Source organism: Oncorhynchus gorbuscha, unplaced genomic scaffold (assembly GCF_021184085.1).
Source record: "Oncorhynchus gorbuscha isolate QuinsamMale2020 ecotype Even-year unplaced genomic scaffold, OgorEven_v1.0 Un_scaffold_794, whole genome shotgun sequence".
In the NCBI taxonomy this organism is placed as follows: domain Eukaryota; kingdom Metazoa; phylum Chordata; class Actinopteri; order Salmoniformes; family Salmonidae; genus Oncorhynchus; species Oncorhynchus gorbuscha.
The window spans coordinates 205,001-228,864 of record NW_025745813.1 but is presented as its reverse complement, the minus strand read 5'-3'; the positions used below and the strand labels follow the sequence as shown (position 1 = coordinate 228,864).

Genomic DNA, 23,864 nt, shown 5'->3' with positions numbered 1-23,864 from the left:
AAGACACCTGGATTCACCTGGTCAGTCTACGTCATGGAAAGAACCTGGATTCACCTGGTCAGTCTACGTCATGGAAAGACACCTCGTTTCACCTGGTCAGTCTACGTCATGGAAAGACACCTGGATTCACCTGGTCAGTACGTCATGGAAAGACACCTGGATTCACCTGGTCAGTCTACGTCATGGAAAGACACCTGGATTCACCTGGTCACCTGGTCAGTCTACGTCATGGAAAGACACCTGGTCTTCACCTGGTCAGTCTACGTCATGGAAAGACACCTGGTCAGTCTACGTCATGGAAAGACACCTGGTCGTCATGGAAAAGACACCTGGTCAGTCTACGTCATGGAAAGACACCTGGATTCACCTGGTCAGTCTCGTCATGGAAAGACACCTGGATTCACCTGGTCAGTCACGTCATGGAAAGACACCTGGATTCACCTGGTCAGTCTACGTCATGGAAAGACACCTGGATTCACCTGGTCAGTCTACGTCATGGATTTGACAGACACCTGAAGACTTCACCGTCATGGATAGAGGTCAAAGATGGTGGAAAGACAGTTCACTTAGGCCATTTACCACGTCATGGACTGTACACCTGGTCAGTATGAACCTGGATTCCCTGGTCTGTTTAGTCATTGGTAGAGGACACCTCAGATTCACCTGGTCAGTCGTTTCTGACACCTGGTTCACCTGGTCAGTCTGGTCTGGAAAGTGGATTCACCTGGTCAGTCTGGAACCTGGTCAGTCCAGCTGGATAGACCATGTTTTGTACACTGAGTGTATAGGGAACAGATATATATACTATATTCTGAATGAACATTGACTGAAGACTGGACGGCCAGGGATTTGTCTGTTTAGTCATTTCAAGATGGTGGAAAATTTAAATAGTTCACTTGGGCCATTTACCATTTACCTTAGTTCATTGACTGTAGAGGAACCAGGTACCAGCTGGGTCTGGTCTGTTTAGACTGTGTCTGAAGGAAGACACAGTCACTGTCGAGCAGACCCGCCCTTAACAAGTAGTCCCGCCCCTAACGAGTAGACCCGCCCCTAACGAGTAGACCCGTCCCCCCTAACGAGTAGTCCCGCCCTAACGAGAGCCCGCCCCTAACGAGTAGACCCGCCCCTAACGAGTAGACCCGCCCCTAGAGTAGTCCCGCCCCTAACGAGTAGTCCCGCCCCAACAAGGACGTCCCATAACGTGTGTCACCAGCACTAGCTCACAGAGACAAAATCAGACGGCCTATAAAGACAAAAAGACACACACAGTGTCACCAGCACGAGTCTACAGAGACAAAAATCAGTCACACACACAGAGAGTCACACTGTAAACCAAATCCAAACCACATCCCTATTATAAACCCTGACCTCCGTTTTGGGGTTACGACCTCTTACCCTGTCCTTGAGGACTCCCTGGGGCCCGACAACCTTCTCGAAGATGTGTTTGCCCACGTGGGCGTCGACCGCCGACAGAGGATCGTCCAATAGATAGACAGCACAGTCGCAGTAGACCGCCCTGGCCAGACTGACCCTCTGCTTCTGACCACCTGACAGGTTCACACCCTGAGGAGGAGGAGGGGGAAGAGGAGGGTGAGGAGGAGGAGGAAGAGGGAAGACACCCGTGTTAAAATACAACCATCAATACTGCCAGCGCCCAAGACCAGACATGGGTTCTCTATTCACCACCTGTACAGCAGGATACATTATCTCAAGACCAGACATGGGTTCTCTATTCACCACCTGTATACCAGGATACATGATCTCAAGACCAGACATGGGTTCTCTATTCACCACCTGTACAGCAGGATACATTATCTCAAGACCAGACATGGGTTCTCTGTACAGCAGGATACATTATCTCAAGACCAGACATGGGTTCTCTATTCACCACCTGTATACCAGGATACATTATCTCAAGACCAGACACGGGTTCTCTATTCACCACCTGTACACCAGGATACATTATCTCAAGACCAGACATGGGTTCTCTATTCACCACCTGTATACCAGGATACATTATCTCAAGATCAGACATGGGTTCTCTATTCACCACCTGTATACCAGGATACATTATCTCAAGACCAGACATGGGTTCTCTATTCACCACCTGTATACCAGGATACATTATCTCAAGACCAGACATGGGTTCTCTATTCACCACCTGTATACCAGGATACATTATCTCAAGACCAGACATGGGTTCTCTGTACAACAGGATACATTATCTCAAGACCAGACATGGGTTCTCTATTCACCACCTGTATACCAGGATACATTATCTCAAGGCACACAGGGGCTGTTTCAAACCAACAACCTGGGTCCTTCCCTGGGCATACCAGTGGGTCCCAGCACTTACAAAACCCAGTGACCATGGCCTCACCTTCTCCCTGATCTAACCCTGACCCCCACCAGACCCCTCCTGTCCTCACCTTCTCCCTGATCTAACCCAAACCCCACCAGACACCCTCCTGTCCTCACCTTCTCCCTGATCTAACCCCCACCAGACACCCTCCTATCCTCACCTTCTCCCTGATCTAACCCCCACCAGACCCCCTCCTGTCCTCATCTTCTCCCTGATCTAACCCAAACCCCCACCAGACACCCTCCTGTCCTCACCTTCTCCCTGATCTAACCCCCACCAGACCCCCTCCTGTCCTCATCTTCTCCCTGATCTAACCCAAACCCCCACCAGACACCCTCCTGTCCTCACCTTCTCCCTGATCTAACCCCCACCAGACACCCTCCTGTCCTCACCTTCTCCCTGATCTAACCCAAACCCCCACCAGACACCCTCCTGTCCTCACCTTCTCCCTGATCTAACCCCCACCAGACACCCTCCTATCCTCACCTTCTCCCTGATCTAACCCCCACCAGACACCCTCCTATCCTCACCTTCTCCCTGATCTAACCCCCACCAGACCACCTCCTGTCCTCATCTTCTCCCTGATCTAACCCTAACCCCCACCAGACACCCTCCTATCCTCACCTTCTCCCGATCTAACCCCCACCAGACCCCCTCCTATCCTCACCTTCTCCCCGATCTAACCCCCACCAGACCCCTCCTGTCCTCACCTTCTCCCTGATCTAACCCAAACCCCCACCAGACACCCTCCTGTCCTCACCTTCTCCCTGATCTAACCCCCACCAGACACCCTCCTATCCTCACCTTCTCCCTGATCTAACCCCCCCACCAGACCCCCTCCTGTCCTCATCTTCTCCCTGATCTAACCCAAACCCCCACCAGACACCCTCCTGTCCTCACCTTCTCCCTGATCTAACCCCCACCAGACCCCCTCCTGTCCTCATCTTCTCCCTGATCTAACCCAAACCCCCACCAGACACCCTCCTGTCCTCACCTTCTCCCTGATCTAACCCCCACCAGACACCCTCCTGTCCTCACCTTCTCCCTGATCTAACCCAAACCCCCACCAGACACCCTCCTGTCCTCACCTTCTCCCTGATCTAACCCCCACCAGACCCCCTCCTATCCTCACCTTCTCCCTGATCTAACCCCCCCACCAGACCCCTCCTGTCCTCATCTTCTCCCTGATCTAACCCCCCCACCAGACACCCTCCTGTCCTCACCTTCTCCCGATCTAACCCCCACCAGACACTCCTCCTATCCTCACCTTCTCCCTGATCTAACCCTAACCCCCACCAGACCCCCTCCTGTCCACACCTTCTCCCTGATCTAACGCTAACCCCCACCAGACCCCTCCTGTCCTCACCTTCTCCCCGATCTAACCCCCACCAGACCCCCTCCTGTCCGCACCTTCTCCCTGATCTAACGCTAACCCCCACCAGACCCCCTCCTGTCCTCACCTTCTCCCCGATCTCAGTGCCGTCTCCAGCAGGCAGGATCTCCAGGTCTGGCAGCAGGGCGCAGGCCTCCACCACTCTGTGGTACCAGCTCTCCTTCCTCTCCTGACCAAACACTATGTTGTCTTTCAGGGTGGCATTCTGGATCCACGCCTGCTGAGGTACATAGGCCACAGAGCCCTGGAGAGAGAGACAGAGAGAGAGAGAGGGAGAGAGAGGGTGGGGGGAGAGAGAGAGAGGGTAGGGGGAGAGAGAGGGAGAGAGAGAGAGAGAGAGCGAGAGAGAGCGAGAGAGAGGAGAGAGAGAGAGCGAGAGAGAGCGAGAGAGAGCGAGAGAGAGAGAGAGAGAGAGAGAGAGAGAGAGAGAGAGAGAGAGAGAGAGCGAGAGAGAGAGAGCGAGAGAGAGAGAGCGAGTGAGCGAGCGAGCGAGAGGGGGGGAGATAGTGGGAGGAGAGATAGAGGGAGAGAGAGGAAGGGGGAGACACATAACATCAACAATCATAGCTGCATCATGCCGTGGTCTGGTGTCTCCAGACTCTGGACCCCATGCCCCTGCTGACGTGGGTTGGCGACCCACCTTGGCCAGCTCCAGACTCTGGACCCCATGCCCCTGCTGACGTGGGTTGGCGACCCGCCTTGGCCAGCTCCAGACTCTGGACCCCATGCCCCTGCTGACGTGGGTTGGCGACCCGCCTTGGCCAGCTCCAGACTCTGGACCCCATGCCCCTGCTGACGTGGGTTGGCGACCCGCCTTGGCCAGCTCCAGACTCTGGACCCCATGCCCCTGCTGACGTGGGTTGGCGACCCGCCTTGGCCAGCTCCAGACTCTGGACCCCATGCCCCTGCTGACGTGGGTTGGCGACCCACCTTGGCCAGCTCCAGACTCTGGACCCCATGCCCCTGCTGTCGTGGGTTGGCGACCCACCTTGGCCAGCTCCAGACTCTGGACCCCATGCCCCTGCTGACGTGGGTTGGCGACCCACCTTGGCCAGCCCCAGACTCTGGACCCCATGCCCCTGCTGACGTGGGTTGGCGACCCACCTTGGCCAGCTCCAGACTCTGGACCCCATGCCCCTGCTGACGTGGGTTGGCGACCCACCTTGGCCAGCTCCAGACTCTGGACCCCATGCCCCTGCTGACGTGGGTTGGCGACCCACCTTGGCCAGCTCCAGACTCTGGACCCGATGCCCCTGCTGACGTGGGTTGGCGACCCACCTTGGCCAGCTCCAGACTCTGGACCCCATGCCCCTGCTGACGTGGGTTGGCGACCCACCTTGGCCAGCTCCAGACTCTGGACCCCATGCCCCTGCTGACGTGGGTTGGCGACCCACCTTGGCCAGCTCCAGACTCTGGACCCCATGCCCCTGCTGACGTGGGTTGGCGACCCACCTTGGCCAGCCTCTGTCAACACCCCTACTATCTGTCTCCCTGGCTACGCACCTGGACTGTCTAAAAGTATAGAAATATGGAAGGAGTTTCCTTTAAAACAACACCCAATCACATCTCTCTATGTTGTCAGTGTTTATGTACCTTGACAGAGACAGATCCCTCTAGTTTCTCCATCTCCCCCAGCAGAGCAGAGAGCAGAGAGGATTTCCCTGAGCCAACGTGTCCCACCACAGCTACCAGAGACCCATCTGGGATACGTACACTCAACCTGCAGAGACACGAGAGAGAGAAAGAGAAGGAGAGAGAGAAAGAGAAGGAGAGAGGGAGAGAGAGAAAGAGAAGGAGAGAGAGAAAGAGAAGGAGAGAGAGAAAGAGAAGGGGAGAGAGAAAGAGAAGGGGAGAGGGAGAGAGGAGAGAGAAAGAGAAGGAGAGAGAGAAAGAGAAGGGGAGAGAGAAAGAGAAGGAGAGAGAAGGAGAGAGAGAAAGAGAAGGAGAGAGGGAGAGAGGAGAGAGGAGAGAGAGAAAGAGAAGGAGAGAGAGAAAGAGAAGGGGAGAGAGAAAGAGAAGGAGAGAGGGAGAGAGAAGGAGAGAGAGAAAGAGAAGGAGAGAGAGAGAAAGAGAAAGAGAGAGAAAGAGAAGGAGAGAAAGAGAAAGAGAGAAAGAGAAGGAGAGAGAGAGAAAGAGAAAGAGAGAGAAAGAGAAGGAGAGAGAGAAAGAGAAGGGGAGAGAGAAAGAGAAGGAGAGAGAGAGAAAGAGAAAGAAGAGAAAGAGAAAGAGAAAGAGAGAAAGAGAAGGAGAGAGAGAGAAAGAGAAAGAGAGAGAAAGAGAAGGAGAGAAAGAGAAAGAGAGAAAGAGGAGAGAGAGAAAGAGAAGGCGAGAGAGAAAGAGAGAGAGACAGCAAGAGAGGAGTTAGAGGCTGTGTGTATGTATACTATAGTAATAGAATATGCAGTAAGGTGTGTATATGTATACAATAGTAATAGAATATGCAGTAAGCCTCCAACTGACATGAAAGTAACAAAGAGAGGGGGGGTGAATACATGGGACAACACTCTTCTCTGAGCAATACCTCTTCAGAGTGGGGGCATCGTTTCTACACCAGCTGAACACCCCGTCCTCAATGGAGATACTGTCTGAGCCTGGGAACAGAGGAAGACATACAAGAGAGAGGAACAGGAAGTGAGTAGAGAGGGAGAGAGTATTGAAGGCTCATCAAAGACTAACACATCAAACAGCATCTGGATACAGAGGCTGGGATGGCCTTTCTGCCTGTGTTTCTCACTCTGTCTGTGTGTGTTTCTCATTCTCTCTGTGTGTGTGTGTGTGTGTGTGTGTGTTTCTCATTCTCTCTGTGTGTGTGTGTGTGTGTGTGTGTGTGTGTGTGTGTGTGTGTGTGTGTGTGTGTGTGTGTGTGTGTGTGTGTGTGTGTGTGTGTGTGTGTGTTGTGTGTGTGTGTGTGTGTGTGTGTGTGTGTTTCTCAGTGTGTGTGTGTGTGTGTGTGTGTGTGTGTGTGTTTCTCACTCTGTCTGAGTGTGTGTGTGTTTCTCATTCTCTGTGTATGTGTGTGTTTCTCACTCTGTGTATGTGTGTGTTTCTCACTCTGTGTGTGTGTGTGTGTCTCACTCTCTGTGTGTGTGTGTGTGTGTGTCTCATTCTGTGTGTGTGTGTGTGTGTGTCTCATTCTGTGTGTGTGTGTGTGTGTGTCTCATTCTGTGTGTGTGTGTGTGTGTGTGTGTGTGTGTCTCATTCTGTGTGTGTGTGTGTGTGTGTGTCTCATTCTGTGTGTGTGTGTGTGTCTCATTCTGTGTGTGTGTGTGTGTGTGTGTGTGTGTGTGTGTGTGTGTGTGTGTGTGTGTGTGTGTGTGTGTGTGTGTGTGTGTGTGTGTGTGTGTGTGTGTGTGTGTGTGTGTGTGTGTGTGTGTGTGTGTGTGTGTGTGTGTGTGTGTGTGTGTGTGTACATATGTGACTCACAGCCTGCTACAGCCATGCGCTCCACACTGTCCTCCTGCAGCTCCTCATGAGACAGAAACACACACAGACGTTTCATAGAAACACTGGCCTGCAGAGAGAAATGGAGGGAAGGAGAGAGAAAGAGACAGGGAGAGAAGGAGACAGGTGGAGGGAAGGAGAGAGAAAGAGACAGAGATGGAGGAAGGAGAGAGAAAGAGACAGGGAGAGAGGGAGACAGGTGGAGGGAAGGAGAGAGAAAGAGACAGAGATGGAGGAAGGAGAGAGAAAGAGACAGGGAGAGAGGGAGACAGAGATGGAGGAAGAGAGAAAGAGACAGGGAGAGAGGGAGACAGATGGAGGGAGTGAGAGAGACAGGGAGAGAGGGAGACAGATGGAGGGAGTGAGAGAGACAGGGAGAGAGGGAGACAGATGGAGGGAGGGAGAGAGAAAGAGACAGGGAGAGAGGGAGACAGATGGAGGGAGGGAGAGAGAAAGAGACAGGGAGAGGGAGACAGATGGAGGGAGGGAGAGAAAGAGAGACAGAGATGGAGGAAGGAGACAGCAGGGAGAGAGGGAGACAGATGGAGGGAGGGAGGGAGAGAAAGAGAGACAGAGATGGAGGAAGGAGACAGCAGGGAGAGGATGCATATTAGTGATGCGCAGGTTGATTCATAACCCGCAGTCCCCGCAGTAATTTCTGCAGGAGGATGGGTTTAGGGTCATTACATATTGTGTGGCTGAAGGGTGGGCGACTGAAGAGCGGGTGGTTGGCTGAAGGGGCGGGTGGTTGGCTGAAGGGGCGGGTGGGTGGTTGGCTGAAGGGTGGGTGGTTGGCTGAAGGGCGGGTGGTTGGCTGAAGGGTGGGTGGTTGGCTGAAGGGCGGACGGGTGGTTGGCTGAAGGGCGGACGGGTGGTTGGCTGAAGGGCAGGTGGGTGGTTGGCTGAAGGGCAGGTGGGTGGTTGGCTGAAGGGCGGACGGGTGGTTGGCTGAAGGGCGGACGGGTGGTTGGCTGAAGGGCGGGTGGTTGGCTGAAGGGCAGGCGGGTGGTTGGCTGAAGGGCGGACGGATGGTTGGCTGAAGGGCGGACGGGTGGTTGGCTGAAGGGCGGACGGGTGGTTGGCTGAAGGGCGGACGGGTGGTTGGCTGAAGGGCAGACGGGTGGTTGGCTGAAGGGCAGACGGGTGGTTGGCTGAAGGGCAGACGGGTGGTTGGCTGAAGGGCAGACGGGTGGTTGGCTGAAGGGCAGACGGGTGGTTGGCTGAAGGGCAGACGGGTGGTTGGCTGAAGGGCAGACGGGTGGTTGGCTGAAGGGCAGACGGGTGGTTGGCTGAAGGGCAGACGGGTGGTTGGCTGAAGGGCAGACGGGTGGTTGGCTGAAGGGCAGGCGGGTGGTTGGCTGAAGGGACGGGTGGTTGGCTGAAGGGCGGGTGGTTGGCTGAAAGGAGGGTGGTTGGCTGAAGGGCGGGTGGTTGGCTGAAGGGCGGGTGGTTGGCTGAAGGGCGGGTGGTTGGCTGAAGGGCGGGTGGTTGGCTGAAGGGCGGGTGGTTGGCTGAAGGGCAGGGTGGTGGTTGGCTGAAGGGCAGGCGGGTGGTTGGCTGAAGGGCAGGTGGGTGGTTGGCTGAAGGGCAGGCGGGTGGTTGGCTGAAGGGCAGGCGGGTGGTTGGCTGAAGGGCAGATGGGTGGTTGGCTGAAGGGTGGGTGGTTGGCTGAAGGGTGGGTGGTTGGCTGAAGGGTGGGTGGTTGGCTGAAGGGTGGGTGGTTGGCTGAAGGGCAGGCGGGTGGTTGGCTGAAGGGCAGGCGGGTGGTTGGCTGAAGGGCAGGCGGGTGGTTGGCTGAAGGGTGGGTGGTTGGCTGAAGGGACGGGTGGTTGGCTGAAGGGCAGATGGGTGGTTGGCTGAAGGGAGGGTGGTTGGCTGAAGGGAGGTTGGGTGGTTGGCTGAAGGGTGGGTGGTTGGCTGAAGGGCAGACGGGTGGTTGGCTGAAGGGCAGAGGGTGGTTGGCTACCAGAAGGGAGGGTGGTTGGCTGAAGGGAGGGTGGTTGGCTGAAGGGAGGGTGGTTGGCTGAAGGGTGGCTGGTTGGCTGAAGGGTGGGTGGTTGGCTGAAGCTAGAGGTGGGTGGTTGGCTGAAGGGTGGGTGGTTGGCCAGGGTAGCCTGGTATGGCTGAAGGGAGGGTGGTTGGCTGAAGGGCAGGTTGAATAAATAGAAGCAATCCCTTGATTGTGCAATTTAGGCTACATGGAGGTTGTTATATATTATTTCAGGCTATCTGACATTAGCACAGTGTAGCCTGTTATCGCTAGAGTTACCAGTGTCGCCTGTTATCGCTAGAGTTACCAGTGTAGCCTGTTATCGCTAGAGTTACCAGTATAGCCTGTCATCGCTAGAGTTACCAGTGTAGCCTGTTATCGCTAGAGTTACCAGTGTAGCCTGTTATCGCTAGAGTTACCAGTGTAGCCTGTTATCGCTAGAGTTACCAGTGTAGCCTGTTATCGCTAGAGTTACCAGTATAGCCTGTTATCGCTAGAGTTAGAGTTACCAGTGTAGCCTGTATCGCTAGAGTTACCAGTGTAGCCTGTTCATCGCTAGAGTTACCAGTGTAGCCTGTCATCGCTAGAGTTACCAGTGTAGCCTGTCATCGCTAGAGTTACCAGTGTAGTGTAGCCTGTTATCGCTAGAGTTACCAGTGTAGCCTGTTATCGCTAGAGTTACCAGTGTAGCCTGTTATCGCTAGAGTTACCAGTGTAGCCTGTCATCGCTAGAGTTACCAGTGTAGCCTGTTATCGCTAGAGTTACCAGTGTAGCCTGTCATCGCTAGAGTTACCAGTGTAGCCTGTCATCGCTAGAGTTACTAGAGTTAGTGTAGCCTGTCATCGCTAGAGTTACCAGTGTAGCCTGTCATCGCTAGAGTTACCAGTGTAGCCTGTTATCGCTAGAGTTACCGGTGTAGCCTGTCATCGCTAGAGTTACCGGTGTAGCCTGTTATCGCTAGAGTTACCAGTGTAGCCTGTTATCGCTAGAGTTACCAGTGTAGCCTGTCATCGCTAGAGTTACCAGTGTAGCCTGTCATCGCTAGAGTTACCAGTGTAGCCTGTCATCGCTAGAGTTACCAGTGTAGCCTGTCATCGCTAGAGTTACCAGTGTAGCCTGTCATCGCTAGAGTTACCAGTGTAGCCTGTCATCGCTAGAGTTACCAGTGTAGCCTGTCATCGCTAGAGTTACCAGTGTAGCCTGTCATCGCTAGAGTTACCAGTGTAGCCTGTCATCGCTAGAGTTACCAGTGTAGCCTGTCATCGCTAGAGTTACCAGTGTAGCCTGTTATCGCTAGAGTTACCAGTGTAGCCTGTCATCGCTAGAGTTACCAGTGTAGCCTGTCATCGCTAGAGTTACCAGTGTAGCCTGTCATCGCTAGAGTTACCAGTGTAGCCTGTCATCGCTAGAGTTACCAGTGTAGCCTGTCATCGCTAGAGTTACCAGTGTAGCCTGTCATCGCTAGAGTTACCAGTATAGCCTGGACAATTTATAGAATGACAAAAATAAAGAATTACAGGGGGCAGTTTAGAAAAAACTTATCCCGTCCTAATCGTCCTCTGGAATATCGGACATTCCAACGTTCTGTAGTTACACTTGTCCCGTGTGAATAGGGCTTTATCCTTAATAATAAATATATAACCACCGTTCTGTAGTTACACTAGTCCCATGTGAATAGGGCTTTATCCTTAATAATAAATATATAACCACCGTTCTGTAGTTACACTAGTCCCGTGTGAATAGGGCTTTATCCTTAATAATAAATATATAACCAACGTTCTGTAGTTACACTAGTCCCATGTGAATAGGGCTTTATCCTTAATAATAAATATATAACCACCGTTCTGTAGGGCTTTATCCTTAATAATAAATATATAAACAACGTTCTGTAGGGCTTTATCCTTAATAATAAATATATAAACAACGTTCTGTAGGGCTTTATCCTTAATAATAAATATATAAACAACGTTCTGTAGGGCTTTATCCTTAATAATAAATATATAACCAACGTTCTGTAGGGCTTTATCCTTAATAATAAATATATAAACAAAGTTCTGTAGGGCTTTATCCTTAATAATAAATATATAACCACCGTTCTGTAGCTTTATCCTTTAACTAGTCCCGTTCTGTAGGGCTTTATCCTTAATAATAAATATATAACCAACGTTCTGTAGTTACACTAGGCTTTATCCTTAATAATAAATATATAACCACCGTTCTGTAGTTACACTAGTCCCGTGTGAATAGGGCTTTATCCTTAATAATACATATATAACCAACGTTCTGTAGGGCTTTATCCTTAATAATAAATATATAAACAACGTTCTGTAGGGCTTTATCCTTAATAATAAATATATAACCAACGTTCTGTAGGGCTTTATCCTTAATAATACATATATAACCAACGTTCTGTAGTAACAAGCCATTTTGCCACAACTTTGGAAGTATGCTTGGGGTCATTGATCATTTGGAAGACCCATTTGCGACCAAGCTTTAACTTCCTGACTAATGTCTTGAGATGTTGCTTCAATATATCCACATAATTTTCACGATGCCATCTATTTTGTGAAGTGCACCGGTCCCTCCTGCAGCAATGCACCCCCACAACATGATGCTGCCACCTCCATGCTTCACGGTTGGCATGGTGTTCTCCCCTTTTTCCTTCAAACATAACGATTATGGCCAAAAGATTCTATTTTTTGTTTCATCAGACCAGAGGACATTTCTCCAAAAAGTACGATCTTTGTCCCCATGTGCAGATGCAAACTGTAGTCTGGCTTTTTGCACACATGACTGTAAGTCGCTTTGGATAAAAGCGTCTGCTAAATGGCATATATTATTATTATTATAGCGGTTTTGGAGCAGTAGCTTTTTCCTTGCTGAGTGGCCTTTCAGGTTATGTCGATATTGGACTTGTTTTAATATGGATATAGATACTTTTGTACCTGTTTCCTCCAGCATCTTCACAAGGTCCTTTGCTGTTGTTCTGGGATTGATTTGCACTTTTCGCACCAAAGTGTGTTCATCTCTAGGAGACAGAACGCGTCTCCTTCCTGAGCGGTACGACGGCTGCGTGGTCCCATGGTGTTTATACTTGCGTAGTCTACCATTGGTGTTTATACTTGCATAGTCTACCATTGGTGTTTATACTTGGAGTCTACCATTGGTGTTTATACTTGCGGAGTCTACCATTGGTGTTTATACTTGCGGAGTCTACCATTGGTGTTTATACTTGCGTAGTCTACCATTGGTGTTTATACTTGCGTAGTCTACCATTGGTGTTTATACTTGCGTAGTCTACCATTGGTGTTTATACTTGCGTAGTCTACCATTGGTGTTTATACTTGCGTAGTCTACCATTGGTGTTTATACTTGCGTAGTCTACCATTGGTGTTTATACTTGCGTAGTCTACCATTGTTTGTACAGATGGTACCTTCAGGCGTTTGGAAATTACTCCCAAGGATGAACCAGACTTGTGGAGGTCTACAATTATTTTTCTGAGGTCTTGGCTGATTTAAAAATAAAATCCCATGATGTCAAGCGAAGAGGCACTGAGTTTGAAGGTAGGCCCTGAAATACATCCACATGTACACCTCCTGACTCAAATGATGTCAATTAGCCTATCAGAAGCTTCTAAAGCCATGACATAATTTTCTGGAATTTTCCAAACTGTTTAAAAGGCAGTCAACTTAGTGTATGTAAACTTCTGACCCACTGGAATTGTGATACAGTGAAATGATCTGTCTGTAAACAATTGTTGGAAAAATTACTTGTGTCATGCACAAAGTAGATGTCCTAACTGACTTGCCAAAACTATAGTTTGTTAACAAGAAATTTGTGGAGTGGTTGAAAAACTAGTTATAATGACTCCAACCTAAGTGTATGTAAACTTCTGACTTCAACCGTATACCATTCCAATACTATATTGGATTTTTTTTTTTTTTACCTTTATTTAACTAGGCAAGTCAGTTAAGAACAAATTCTTATTTTCAATGATGGCCTAGCAACGGTGGACTACCCTGCCGACATGACTATATATCATTCCAATACTATCAATACTATATTGGACATGATTTGTCATGATCCTATGATGACAATGATCAACTTTGGTTGATGGATTCATTCATTAGTAACCAACTGATTGATTGATTAATTAATTGGCCAATTGACTGACCAATTGACTAATTGATATACCATACTGACCTGCACCACGAGGCTGATGATTTATTGATTGATCAATATCTTGTCCCTGGTCACCAGCAGCATGCTACAGCTCACCGGTCTGTACAGCATATGAATCTGTGTCTGTGTGTGTGTATGTCTGTGTGTGTGTGTATGTCTGTGTGTGTGTGTGTATGTCTGTCTGTGTCTGTCTGTATGTCTGTGTCTGTGTGTATGTCTGTGTCTGTCTGTGTCTGTCTGTATGTCTGTCTGTGTGTATGTCTGTGTCTGTCTGTCTGTGTCTGTATGTCTGTCTGTCTGTCTGTCTGTCTGTCTGTCTGTCTGTGTGTATGTCTGTGTCTGTGTGTATGTCTGTGTCTGTGTGCATGTCTGTGTGTGTGTGCATGTCTGTGTGTGTGTGTATGTCTGTGTGTGTGTGCATGTCTGTGTGTGTGTGCATGTCTGTGCGTGTGTGCATGTCTGTGCGTGTGTGCATGTCTGTGCGTGTGTGCATGTCTGTGCGTGTGTGCATGTCTGTGCGTGTGTGTATGTCTGTGCGTGTGTGCATGTCTGTGCGTGTGTGCATGTCTGTGCGTGTGTGCATGTCTGTGCGTGTGTGCATGTCTGTGCGTGTGTGCATGTCTGTGCGTGTGTGCATGTCTGTGCGTGTGTGCATGTCTGTGCGTGTGTGCATGTCTGTGCGTGTGTGCATGTCTGTGCGTGTGTGCATGCTGTGCGTGTGTGCATGTCTGTGCGTGTGTGTCTGCGTGTGTGCATGTCTGTGCGTGTGTGCATGTCTGTGTCTGTCTGTGCGTGTGTGCATGTCTGCGTGTGTGCATGTCTGTGCGTGTGCATGTGTGCGTGTGTCATGTCTGTGCGTGTGTGCATGTCTGTGCGTGTGTGCATGTCTGTGCGTGTGTGCATGTCTGTGCGTGTGTGCGTCTGCGTGTGTGCGTCTGCGTGTGTGCGTCTGCGTGTGTCTGCGTGTGTGCGTCTGCGTGTGTGCGTCTGCGCGTGTGCGTCTGCGCGTGTGCGTCTGCGCGTGTGCGTCTGCGCGTGTGCGTCTGCGCGTGTGCGTCTGCGTGTGCGTCTGCGTGTGCGTCTGCGTGTGCGTCTGCGTGTGCGTCTGCGTGTGCGTCTGCGTGTGCGTCTGTGTGTGTCTGCGTCTGTGTGTGGCCAATTCTGATATTTTGTCCAATTATTGGCAAGAGCTGATCTGATTGGTCAAAAAACATATTAGGGAAACATATGAATCAGAACTGGGCTGCGTGTGTAAACGCAGCCATAGAGTGATCTGCAGTCCCTCAGCACGTATCTGGTCCAAACTGATGATGATCCCATGTTACATGTTAATGAATTAATCACCTAGATGGAATCTGATTGGTTGGAGTTAATTGGTTAGTTAACCGTTTCACTTAATTGAATACATTGATGGATTTGATTTATAGATGAATACAGTGACTGATTTGATTGAATTTGCATATTGATTGATTTGTAGATCGATTATTTGATCGATTGATTTGCTGTCCAGACCTGATCAGCACACCTACCTGGACCATGCTGCTGATGACCATGGGCAGCATGTTGAGGGGGAAACGCAGGATGTTGAACAGAGCCAGAGACACAAATGCCTTCTGAGCATCTAGCACGTTCCTCTCATCTATCATCACATACACGGTGAACGTAGACAGCGCCACCTGGGGGATGGGAGGGGAAATGCATGTTAAATATCATAATATCACATAGACAGCGCCACCTGGGGGATGGGAGGGGAAATACATGTTATATATCGTATAACAATACCATCACATAAACTGAACGTACACAGCGCCACCTGGGGGATGGGAGGGGAAATACATGTTATATATCGTATAACAATACCATCACATAAACTGAACGGCCACCTGGGGGATGGGAGGGGAAATACATGTTATATATCGTATAACAATACCATCACATAAACTGAAAGTACACAGCGCCACCTGGGGGATGGGAGGGGAAATACATGTTATATATCGTATAACAATACCATTACATAAACTGAACATACACAGCGCCACCTGGGGGATGGGAGAGGAAATACATGTTATATATCATCATCAGATATTGAGGGGAGGGTGGGAGGACATAGGTGGATCAAGTGACCATGTAAGAGTGAGTGTGAGCATGTGTGTGTGTGAGCATGTGTGTGTGTGTGTGTGTGTGTGTGTGTGTGTGTGTGTGTGTGTGTGTGTGTGTGTGTGTGTGTGTGTGTGTGTGTGTGTGTGTGTGTGTGTGTGTGTGTGTGTGTGTGTGTCTACATGTCTCTGTAACTCACCAGAAAGGGAGCACAGACCCAGGTGAAGGTGGATATGGCCCCCAGGTAAGCAGCCTTCTTGAGGACACGGAGCTCGCTCTCTCTGATGGCTGACACCTTGTCTTTGAAGGCCAGCTCCCACGCATACAGCTTCAACACCTTTAGGTTCAGGTTCTGGTTTATTTGAACATCTCGGTACATATTCAGAAACATTGATCAAATTGATCAAATTTGTGTCTGTCTGAGCTCGTCCGACTGTGTCGGTCTCAGCTCGTCCGGCTGTGTCTGACTGAGCTCGTCCGGCTGTGTCTGACTGAGCTCGTCCGGCTGTGTCTGACTGAGCTCGTCCGGCTGTGTCGGTCAGCTCGTCCGGCTGTGTCTGTCTGAGCTCGTCCGGCTGTGTCTGTCTGAGCTCGTCCGGCTGTGTCTGTCTGAGCTCGTCCGGCTGTGTCTGTCTGAGCTCGTCCGGCTGTGTCTGACTGAGCTCGTCCGGCTGTGTCGGTCTCAGCTCGTCCGGCTGTGTCTGTCTGAGCTCGTCCGGCTGTGTCTGACTGAGCTCGTCCGGCTGTGTCTGACTGAGCTCGTCCGGCTGTGTCTGACTGAGCTCGTCCGGCTGTGTCTGTCTGAGCTCGTCCGGCTGTGTCTGACTGAGCTCGTCCGGCTGTGTCGGTCTCAGCTCGTCCGGCTGTGTCGGTCTCAGCTCGTCCGGCTGTGTCGGTCTCAGCTCGTCCGGCTGTGTCTGTCTCAGCTCGTCCGGCTGTGTCTGTCTCAGCTCGTCCGGCTGTGTCTGTCTCAGCTCGTCCGGCTGTGTCTGTCTCAGCTCGTCCGGCTGTGTCTGTCTCAGCTCGTCCGGCTGTGTCTGTCTCAGCTCGTCCGGCTGTGTCTGTCTGGCTTAATAAACCCCAAACTGCAAACCCAGCCCATCTGACACTCCAGCCAGGCTAGAGGAAACGCTGAAAGAACTGGAAGTATTTGACCCCAACCCTGACATGCAGAAACATACATATTGATACAAATTGAAACCGTATATAAACTTCAGGTCAAAAGCCATGTGATGTGATACCTTGATGCCGTTGAGAACTTCGTTCATCAGCTTGATGCGGTTGTCTTTACTCTTCATCTGAGCTACCTGGTGATCACAACACACAACGCTGGCTAGTACATTGCCGCTACATCTCTATTACATCTCTATTACATCTCCTCTACATCTCTATTACATCTCCTCTACATCTCTATTACATCTCCTCTACATCTCTATTACATCTCTATTACATCTCTATTACATCTCTATTACATCTCTATTACATCTCTATTACATCTCTATTACATCTCTATTACATCTCCGCTACATCTCTATTACATCTCCGCTACATCTCTATTACATCACCGCTACATCTCTATTACATCTCCGCTACATCTCTATTACATCTCTATTACATCTCTGCTACATCTCTATTACATCTCTGCTACATCTCTATTACATCTCTATTACATCTCTATTACATCTCTGCTACAACTCTATTACATCTCTATTACATCTCTGCTACATCTCTATTACATCTCCGCTACATCTCTATTACATCTCCGCTACATCTCTTACACTCTGTATTACAACTCTATTACATCTCTATTACATCTCCTCTACATCTCTATTACATCTCTATTACATCTCTATTACATCTGTATTACATCTCTATTACATCTCCGCTACATCTCTATTACATCTCCGCTACATCTCTATTACATCTCCGCTACATCTCTGCTACAACTCTGCTACAACTCTATTACATCTCTATTACATCTGGTATGTTGTGAATAAGGGGTCCAGAGGTACCTGGTACATCTCCACTACTGGTATGTTGTGAATAATCAGAGAGGTACCGCTACATCTCTAGCGATACCTGGTATCAGAGAGGTACCTGGTATGTTGTGAATAAGGGGTCAGAGAGGTACCTGGTATGTTGTGAATAAGGAGTCAGAGAGGTACCTGGTATGTTGTGAATAAGGGGTCAGAGAGGTACCTGGTATGTTGTGAATAAGGGGTCAGAGAGGTACCTGGTATGTTGTGAATAAGGGGTCAGAGAGGTACCTGGTATGTTGTGAATAAGGAGTCAGAGAGGTACCTGGTATGTTTTGGTCTTTATGGCGATCACACCGTTGATTGGCACCATCAGAACCATTACAGCCACGCCAGCCAGCACCGACGGACCCAAGTTCTACACAGGACATGACATCACAAACCATTGAGAAATTGTTAAGATGACAACAGTCTCTGCTGCGTATGTAACGGAGTTGGATTCAGAACCTCACTCCTTAGCTTGAAATGTGTCTACTTGCGCCATCAAAATGCTATCCAGATCACTCCCAGTCAGTAACAAGTACCTGCCACAGGATGTACAGAACCAGTATGACCTCTTGGTTTATTAAAGATCTTTGGTGCGGACCAGCCACAGGAATTACAGGGCCCGTATGACCTCTTAGTTTATTAAAGATCTTTGGTGCGTACCTGCCACAGGAATTACAGGGCCCGTATGACCTCTTGGTTTATTTAAAGATCTTTGGTGCGTACCTGCCACAGGAAGTACAGGGCCAGTATGACCTCTTGGTTTATTTAAAGATCTTTGGTGCGTACCTGCCACAGGAAGTACAGGGCCAGTATGACCTCTTGGTTTATTTAAAGATCTTTGGTGCGTACCTGCCACAGGAAGTACAGGGCCAGTATGACCTGTAGAGGAGCAGACCAGATCATGTTGATGTAGGTGATGAGGTCCATGAAGCGCTGGGCGTCGACCGACATCAGGTTGACGATCTCTCCCACTGTCGACGTACGCCGCGCAGCGTTACTGATCACCAGAGCCTGGGAGAGGGCAGAGGTTAGAGGTTAAAGGTCATACAGGGGTTAAGGGTCAATGAAGGGTCTACAAAAGTCAGATCAATCGATCGGCAGAATATTGATTGATTGATTGATTAGTACACCTACGATCAGTAGACAGACTCTACTATAGCGGTGTGGAGCATCATGACAAATTAACTCTCAATCAATCACTGATCAAATCAATCAGTCACTAATCAAATCAATCAGTCACTGATCAAATCAATCAGTCACTGATCAAATCAATCAGTCACTGATCAAATCAGTCACTGATCAAATCAATCAGTCACTAATCAAATCAATCAGTCACCAATCAAATCAATCAGATCAAATCAATCAGTCACTGATCAAATCAATCAGCCACTGATCAAATCAATCAGTCACTGATCAAATCAATCAGTCACTAATCAAATCAATCAGTCACTGATCAAATCAATCAGTTACTGATCAAATCAATGAATTGATCAGCAGAATATTATTTAAATGAAACCTTTATTTAAATTGTACCTTCATTTAACAAGTCAAGTCCAGAGTGATTACCTTCCTGTAGACAGCTCCTACTATAGCAGTGCGTAGCCTCATTCCCGTGACGAAGCACACATGGAAGTACTTCTGCAGGATGAGGGTCTGGAAGCAGGTGCAGACGAACAGCAGCGCGGTGTAGAAGTAGCCCTGCCACGAGGGGGCGCTAGAGTCGTTCACAAACTGGATCAGCAACCTGAGGGGTTGGAGGTCAAGGGGTTAGCAGGTCAGGGGTCAAAAGGGAATGACACAGGCTGAGAGACGATGATAGAAAGAGGTCAAATGTCAGTGGGTAGGGACGGCAAGAGAGATGGACACAAAAGGACACAAGGGTTCTGACGGTCTGAAACAACAGGTCCGTTTGGCGACGGCAGGGAAAATCGAATCATTCTAGGTGCACATGAACACAGCAAGACAGGTCAAACATCCATACAGCCTGAGAGAGAGAAAGAGAGGTCTAGTGTTGCACGTTGTACCCAAACTACAGTACTTTTTTGATATTTTATCTTGGAAAAACTGTCCTGTATTAGAATACTTTCGGTTCTTCTATCAAAAATGTTGTACGTTTGGAAATTAACTAAATGTTTTGAACTTATTAGAAAAAAAATCTAGTTTATTGTAAGACATGAACAGATGAATCAGTGGTTCGTATTCCCTGAAACTTCCTGCAGAGGCAACGGCACAGGAATGACCGTCTGTGTGTGTGTGTGTGTGTTTGTGTGTGTGGTCCGCGTATTGTCCACCACTTTGTGTAGCCATTAGCGATGCTAATGATAACAGTCTTTAGGTAAACGGAAAGGCTTTACCAAAAAAAAAACCCTCTCAATTAAAAAGTTAAGTAGTCGCCTCTGACTACCTGGCAGAATCATGACGATTTGCATCAATCTATCGGGCATTTGTTTTGCAAACTCCATCACGTGTGCAACAGAAACAACGCTAACCTCACAACACCAGGTGCCTGAGCACTTAACCTCGTCCCCAGGCTTGGATTGCTGGAGCATAGAGCCTGGTAACACCGTGCTACAAAGTGGAACTTGAAAAGGGTTCCGGAACATTTTAGAAAATTGCCAAACAAAATCTATGTGGTATCACGTTGAACATATTAGTGGAAGCACACTTGATTCTGAGTTCAGGGGGGAATACAGTTTGAAAACTTTTTCTAAGATGAGTACATTTTCTTAATTCACTTTTGAATTTTCTGACGCACAACCAAGTCGTAAATGTCAGAGTTTCCCAGTTTCCGACTGGCACGTGAACACAGCACCAATCACTTGAGCTGCTCACGCTCTGAAATCCACAATGTACAGGGTGGATCTAAGGGTTAAGGATGGATGGTGATGGACAGAGATGGATGGTGATGGACAGAGATGGACGGTGATGGACAGAGTTGGATGGTGATGGACAGAGATGGATGGTGATGGACAGAGATGGATGGTGATGGACAGAGATGGATGGTGATGGACAGAGATGGATGGTGATGGACAGAGATGGATGGTGATGGACAGAGATGGATGGTGATGGACAGAGATGGATGGTGATGGACAGAGATGGACAGAGATGGATGGTGATGGACAGAGATAGATGGTGATGGACAGAGATGGATGGTGATGGACAGAGATGGATGGTGATGGACAGAGATGGATGGTGATGGACAGAGATGGACAGAGATGGATGGTGATGGACAGAGATAGATGGTGATGGACAGAGATGGATGGTGATGGACAGAGATGGATGGTGATGGACAGAGATGGATGGTGATGGACAGAGATGGATGGTGATGGACAGAGATGGATGGTGATGGACAGAGATGGATGTGATGGACAGAGATGGATGGTGATGGACAGATAGATGGTGATGGACAGAGATGGATGGTGATGGACAGAGATGGATGGTGATGGACAGAGATGGATGGTGATGGACAGAGATGGATGGTGATGGACAGAGATGGATGGTGATGGACAGAGATGGATGTGATGGACAGAGATGGATGGTGATGGACAGATAGATGGTGATGGACAGAGATGGATGGTGATGGACAGAGATAGATGGTGATGGACAGAGATGGATGGTGATGGACAGATAGATGGTGATGGACAGAGATGGATGGTGATGGACAGAGATGGATGGTGATGGACAGAGATGGATGGTGATGGACAGAGATAGATGGTGATGGACAGAGATAGATGGTGATGGACAGAGATGGATGGTGATGGACAGATAGATGGTGATGGACAGAGATGGATGGTGATGGACAGAGATGGATGGTGATGGACAGAGATGGATGGTGATGGACAGAGATGGATGGTGATGGACAGAGATGGATGGTGATGGACAGAGATGGATGGTGATGGACAGAGATGGATGGTGATGGACAGAGATGGATGGTGATGGACAGAGATAGATGGTGATGGACAGAGATAGATGGTGATGGACAGAGATGGATGGTGATGGACAGAGATGGATGGTGATGGACAGCCAATTAAAACGGTTTACCCCCCCCTAGAACAGAAACACCTACAACTACCCCCCCACTAGAACAGAAACACCTACAACTACCCCCCCCCCCCCACTAGAACAGAAACACCTACAACTACCCCCCCCACTAGAACAGAAACACCTACAACTACCCCCTCCCACTAGAAGAGAAACAACTACAACTACCCCGCCCCCCACTAGAAGAGAATAACCTACAACTACCCCCGCCCCCCACTAGAACAGAAACACCCAACTACCCCCCCCCACTAGAACAGAAACACCTACAACTACCCCCCCCCCCCCACTAGAAGAGAAACACCTACAACGACCCCCCCCCCCACTAGTAGAGAAACACCTACAACGACCCCCCCCCACTAGAAGAGAAACACCTACAACTACCCCCCCCCACTAGAAGAGAGTAACCTACAACTACCCCCCACTACAAGAGGAGACGAGAGTATCTCACCTACCTGAGTATATTCGGCCCAACGAACATGAGAATGTCCTGGATGATCTTGTAGAGTGAAGAGATGAGGAAGTAGGGCCCGAAGGTGAGACAGAGGGCCCAGAACAGAGAGGGTTCTCTTGTCTTCTGGGGTGTCTTCATAATCAGGATCTCTGACTCCTCTACGGGGACACCCTCCTTCCTCTCTCCCCGAGGAGCCTTCTTAGGGGAGTACAGAGTCTTCTCCTCCGGTCTGGGAGGGCGGGAGGGAGGGAGGGAGGAGGAGTTATTTAGCTTGTTTTCGTTTTGCTACGATGTGCCCTGATGAACATGACCTTTTGACCTTGCCTGAGTGCAAACGCGCCATGATGTGCAAGTACGCGTGTGTGGTTCCTGGTGGGTTCTCCTGACCTTTTGACCTTCAGGCACTCGTTGTTCCAGCGTCGTACGAGCTGAGGGACGACCCTCTGGGAGCGGTCCTCTGAGTTCAGACACCACAGATCCTTCTGCTCCAACGGACGCTTATAACCTGTTACTATCAGACTGGAGGAGAGGGGGAGAGAAAGGTGAGGACGCTTATAACCTGTTACTATCAGACTGGAGGAGAGGGGAGAGAAAGGGACGCTTATAACCTGTTACTATCAGACTGGAGGAGAGGGGGAGAGAAAGGTGAGGGAGAGGGAGAAACACACAGATCCTTCTGTTCTAACGGACGCTTATAACCTGTTACTATCAGACTGGAGGAGAGGGGAGAGAAAGGTGAGTGAGAGGGAGAAACACACAGATCCTTCTGTTCTAACGGACGCTTATAACCTGTTACTATCAGACTGGAGGAGAGGGGGAGAGAGAAAGGTGAGTGAGAGGGAGAAACACACAGAGAGAGAAACACACAGAGAAACACAGAGAGAGAAAAACACACAGAGAGAGACACACACAGATCCTTCTGTTCCAACGGACGCTTATAACCTGTTACTATCAGACTGGAGGAGAGGGGAGAGAAAGGTGAGGGAGAGGGAGAAACACACAGATCCTTCTGTTCTAACGGACGCTTATAACCTGTTACTATCAGACTGGAGGAGAGGGGGAGAGAAAGGTGAGCGAGAGGGAGAAACACACAGATCCTTCTGTTCTAACGGACGCTTATAACCTGTTACTATCAGACTGGAGGAGAGGGGGAGAGAAAGGTGAGCGAGAGAGAGAAACACACAGATCCTTCTGTTCTAACGGACGCTTATAACCTGTTACTATCAGACTGGAGGAGAAGGGGGAGAGAAAGGTGAGCGAGAGGGAGAGAGAAACACACAGAGATACACACAGAGAAACACACAGAGAGAGAAACACACAGAGAAAGACACAGAGAGAAACACACAGAGAAACACACAGAGAGACACACAGAGAGAGACACACAGAGAGACACACAGAGAGACACACACAGAGAGACACACACAGAGAGACACACAGAGAGACACACACAGAGAAACACACAGAGAGAAACACACAGAGAGAAACACACAGAGAGAAACACACAGAGAGAAACACAGAGAGAAACAGAGAGAGAAACAGAGAGAAAACACAGAGAGAAACAGAGAGAGAAACACACAGAGAGAAACACACAGAGAGAAACACACAGAGAGACACACACAGAGAGAAACACACAGAGAGAAACACACAGAGAAACACACACAGAGAGACACACACACAGAGACACACACAGAGAGAAACACACAGAGAGAAACACACAGAGAGAAAACACAGAGAGAAACACAGAGAGAAACACACAGAGAAACACACAGAGATAAACAGAAGGAAGGAAGAAAGGAAGGAAACAGTCAGCACTAACACTTCCTGTAGAAACAGAAACGGCCGTTTCCAGAGGGGTCCTACAACCCAGGATCAATGAGT

General features: G+C 49.4%; 1 protein-coding gene across 1 annotated transcript in view; it reads right to left on the bottom strand.

The window, feature by feature from the left end:
* The window catches only part of LOC124020269 (multidrug resistance-associated protein 1-like), a 127,632-nt gene that overhangs the window by 71,768 nt on the left and 32,000 nt on the right, over positions 1 to 23,864 (bottom strand). Inside the window, 13 exon segments of the mRNA XM_046335615.1 lie at positions 1,399 to 1,566; positions 3,826 to 4,002; positions 5,352 to 5,478; positions 6,280 to 6,349; positions 7,182 to 7,269; positions 14,903 to 15,049; positions 15,670 to 15,807; positions 16,712 to 16,777; positions 17,772 to 17,864; positions 18,344 to 18,505; positions 19,061 to 19,238; positions 21,988 to 22,215; positions 22,374 to 22,505. Coding sequence (XP_046191571.1) covers positions 1,399 to 1,566; positions 3,826 to 4,002; positions 5,352 to 5,478; positions 6,280 to 6,349; positions 7,182 to 7,269; positions 14,903 to 15,049; positions 15,670 to 15,807; positions 16,712 to 16,777; positions 17,772 to 17,864; positions 18,344 to 18,505; positions 19,061 to 19,238; positions 21,988 to 22,215; positions 22,374 to 22,505 — 1,774 coding nt within the window.